Source organism: Peromyscus eremicus, chromosome 3 (assembly GCF_949786415.1).
Source record: "Peromyscus eremicus chromosome 3, PerEre_H2_v1, whole genome shotgun sequence".
In the NCBI taxonomy this organism is placed as follows: Eukaryota; Metazoa; Chordata; class Mammalia; order Rodentia; family Cricetidae; genus Peromyscus; species Peromyscus eremicus.
Genome location: NC_081418.1, coordinates 82,844,718 through 82,847,635, shown reverse-complemented (window position 1 = coordinate 82,847,635; position 2,918 = coordinate 82,844,718). Strand labels below are relative to the sequence as shown.

The window sequence follows — 2,918 nt, the reverse complement described above, 5'->3', positions numbered from 1 at the left end:
AGAGTATTACTGCATACAGCATTACTGCTGTCCTCCCATAGTGTTTCAGGCTCCAACACAAAACTCCTCTCTGAGTCTCACCAGCTTCCTGAACTACACACAGGCATGGACACTTCCCTCATCTGTCTAATAGCCATTGTGCCTGGCAGAGTGATGAGAAAACTTACAAAATGCTGCAGAGAATTAATTAGCACAGTGTGTCCCATAACCTTGGAGCAAAACACAGTTAAGTTCTCTGTGTAAGTTTGGCTTGAACAAAGAAGAAATCATCATTTTGTAGCTCTAGAATCTAGAATTTCCAAACAGACCTCATTTGACTTAAGTAAAGATGTTAGCCACCTAATTAATTGATTAATTGAGTTAATTTTTACAAATATGAGTGTTCTGCCCGTTTGTAGGTTGTGCATCTTGTGCATGCAGTACCTACAGATGCCAGAAGATGGCATTGGTTCCCCTGGAACTGGATTACAGATGGTAGTTAACTGCCATGTGGGTGTCAGGAATGGATCCTGTGTCCTCTGGAAGAGTATAACCAGTGCCCTTAACCACTGAGTCATCACTCCAGTACCTACCTTCTCATGTCTTGAGAAGATAGTATACCTTTGTTTACTACAGCTCCTGGAGGTTTACTACATTCTGCTGGTTAATTATTGCCCTCCATACTTTTAAAGAAGTTTTTATTGATTCTTTGTGGATTTCACATCATGCATCTTAATCCCAATCATCTCCAGCCCCTTCACATCTGCCTCTGCCCTTGCAACCTCCCCCCAACAGGATAACACAAAGTTAAATTTAAAAGAAAAGAAGTAGAAAAAAAGAAAAATATCATCATGGAAGCTATAGTGTGACACAGTGAGTCAGACAGTATATCCTTTTGCATGTGTTCATTGCAATGAGTCATTGGTCTGGTTTAAGACCTTTGGTTTATGCTACACTATCAATACTGGGGCCTCAATGGAAATCATCCTGGCTTATCCTCAGTGATGCCTGTTTGTTCTAAGTTTAGGTTTCCTGCCTCCTTCTTCATTCCATGTTCACTGCTCACTGTTTCTTCTGCTCCTGATGACATTTAGATTACAGCCTCCCAGAGGAGCTGACTTCCCCTTCTCATTTGAACAAAGCCACCTTGTTTTTTTCTTTATGTCATTATATCCAACTATTTTCTGTTTGTGAGAAATATCACAGTGCAAAACACTTTGTTGTCATGAGATTAAAAAAAAATCAGTTTGAGGCTGGAGAGCTGGCTCAGTGAGAGTTGTTCTTGCTCTTACAGATGACATGAGTCCAGATTCCAGCATTCATGTGGCAGTTCACAGCCATCTGTAACTGTATTCTAGTGGATCCATTGCCCTCTTCAGGAATTCAACCAGACCAATGACTCTTTGCAATAAATACTTACAAGTAAAGATATATGGACTAAAGGATATACTGTGTGACTCATCGGGCCACACTACAGTTTCCATGCCAAGATTTTGTCTTTTCTTTTTATTTGTCTCTTTGGTTTTTTGAGTCTTGAGTTTTACTTTTATTTTATTTTGGGGGAGGCTCTAAGGACAGAAGGAGGAAGCAGGGGAACAGGGAGATGGATGATAGGATTGGTAGGCATGATGTAAAATCCACAAAGAATCAATAAAAAGATTTAAAACAATTCTGAGGGATAAAAGTGCTCTTACATATAATATCCTCTACAGCAGAGCAGTGATAGTGCACTCCCCAGATGGAACCTCAAAATAACAGAACATGACTGCACAGGGCCCGCCGCAAAATCACTTGGTATATACTTACAATACCCTAGTGAAACTTTTGTTAATCCTAACTGCCATAGGGTGACACAAGAGCAGGTGTCCTGTGAGCAAAAAGTCAGGCTTTTCTGAGCTGATTTGCATATTGAGACTTTAGTCACAGTGCAGATTGCTCAAAGCATCTTTAAAGGCAGCTTGCCTATACCCAAGAAGCAGCCTCTAGTCCAGCTCACAAAGATGGGGTCAGCTTCTCTCCTGCTATGGGTACTGCTGCTCTGGGTTCCAGGTGAGAGTTTGCAGTGGTAGGAGCATCTTCTGTGGCCATCATTGTTTTGTATGCCTTGGTGTCTTTCCTGATCATTGAAATTTAATTGGTTTTAATCTTCCTTTTTATTTTATTTTTCTCAGGGTATATCTCTTGATTGCTGTTACACATTCCACATACATATGTTTTTTTCATGGGTATTTGCAGTATTTCTGTGACAGCATTGTGTGTTTATCATTCCAGGTTCTACTGGCGACATTGTGCTGACCCAGTCTCCGTCTTCACTGACTGTGTCTCTAGGGCAAAGGGCCACCTTGTCTTGTAGGTCCAGCCAGAGTGTCACTATAGGTAGAACTCATCTTATGCACTGGTATCAACAGAAACCAGGACAGACCCCCAAACTCCTCATCTATGCAGCATCCAACCTAGAATCTGGGGTCCCTGCCAGGTTCAGTGGCAGTGGGTCTGGGACAGACTTCACCCTCACCATCCATCCTGTGGAGGCTGATGATGCTGCAACCTATTACTGTCAGCAGACTAGAGAGCTTCCTCCCACAGTGCTCCAGGGCTAAACAAAAACCTCCTGGGGTTGCTGCTCACTGAAGCTCAGTGTCTGAGCTGTGTTTTTCCCCAGACATGTCAATCATGTGATTTCAGAAATCTTGTTTGTTAAAACAGTGAAATTCTGGAACAGATTTTTAAAATAATAGTATGTGTGTTTGTCCCACCATTTATACTTTATAATTCATCTGTTTGCTTACATAATAAAGACCTCCTTGATACTATTTTCAATGGGTAATTTCAATAAAATTTGTTGGTTTTTTTTTTTTGTGTGTTCAATATACCAAATAGTCAATCATATTAAACTTACAGGAAACTTTCCCCAGTTGCCCAAAATAATCAGAGCTTGA

At 40.9% G+C, this 2,918-nt stretch overlaps 1 gene segment (V, D, J or C); it reads left to right on the top strand.

Annotated features, from left to right (window-relative positions):
• The first annotated feature begins 1,979 nt into the window (after positions 1-1,979).
• LOC131907027 (Ig kappa chain V-III region MOPC 63-like) lies at positions 1,980-2,579 on the top strand. The segment is given in 2 exon segments: positions 1,980-2,028; positions 2,251-2,579. Coding segments are annotated over 2 exon segments (378 nt in total).
• Positions 2,580-2,918: the final 339 nt, after the last annotated feature.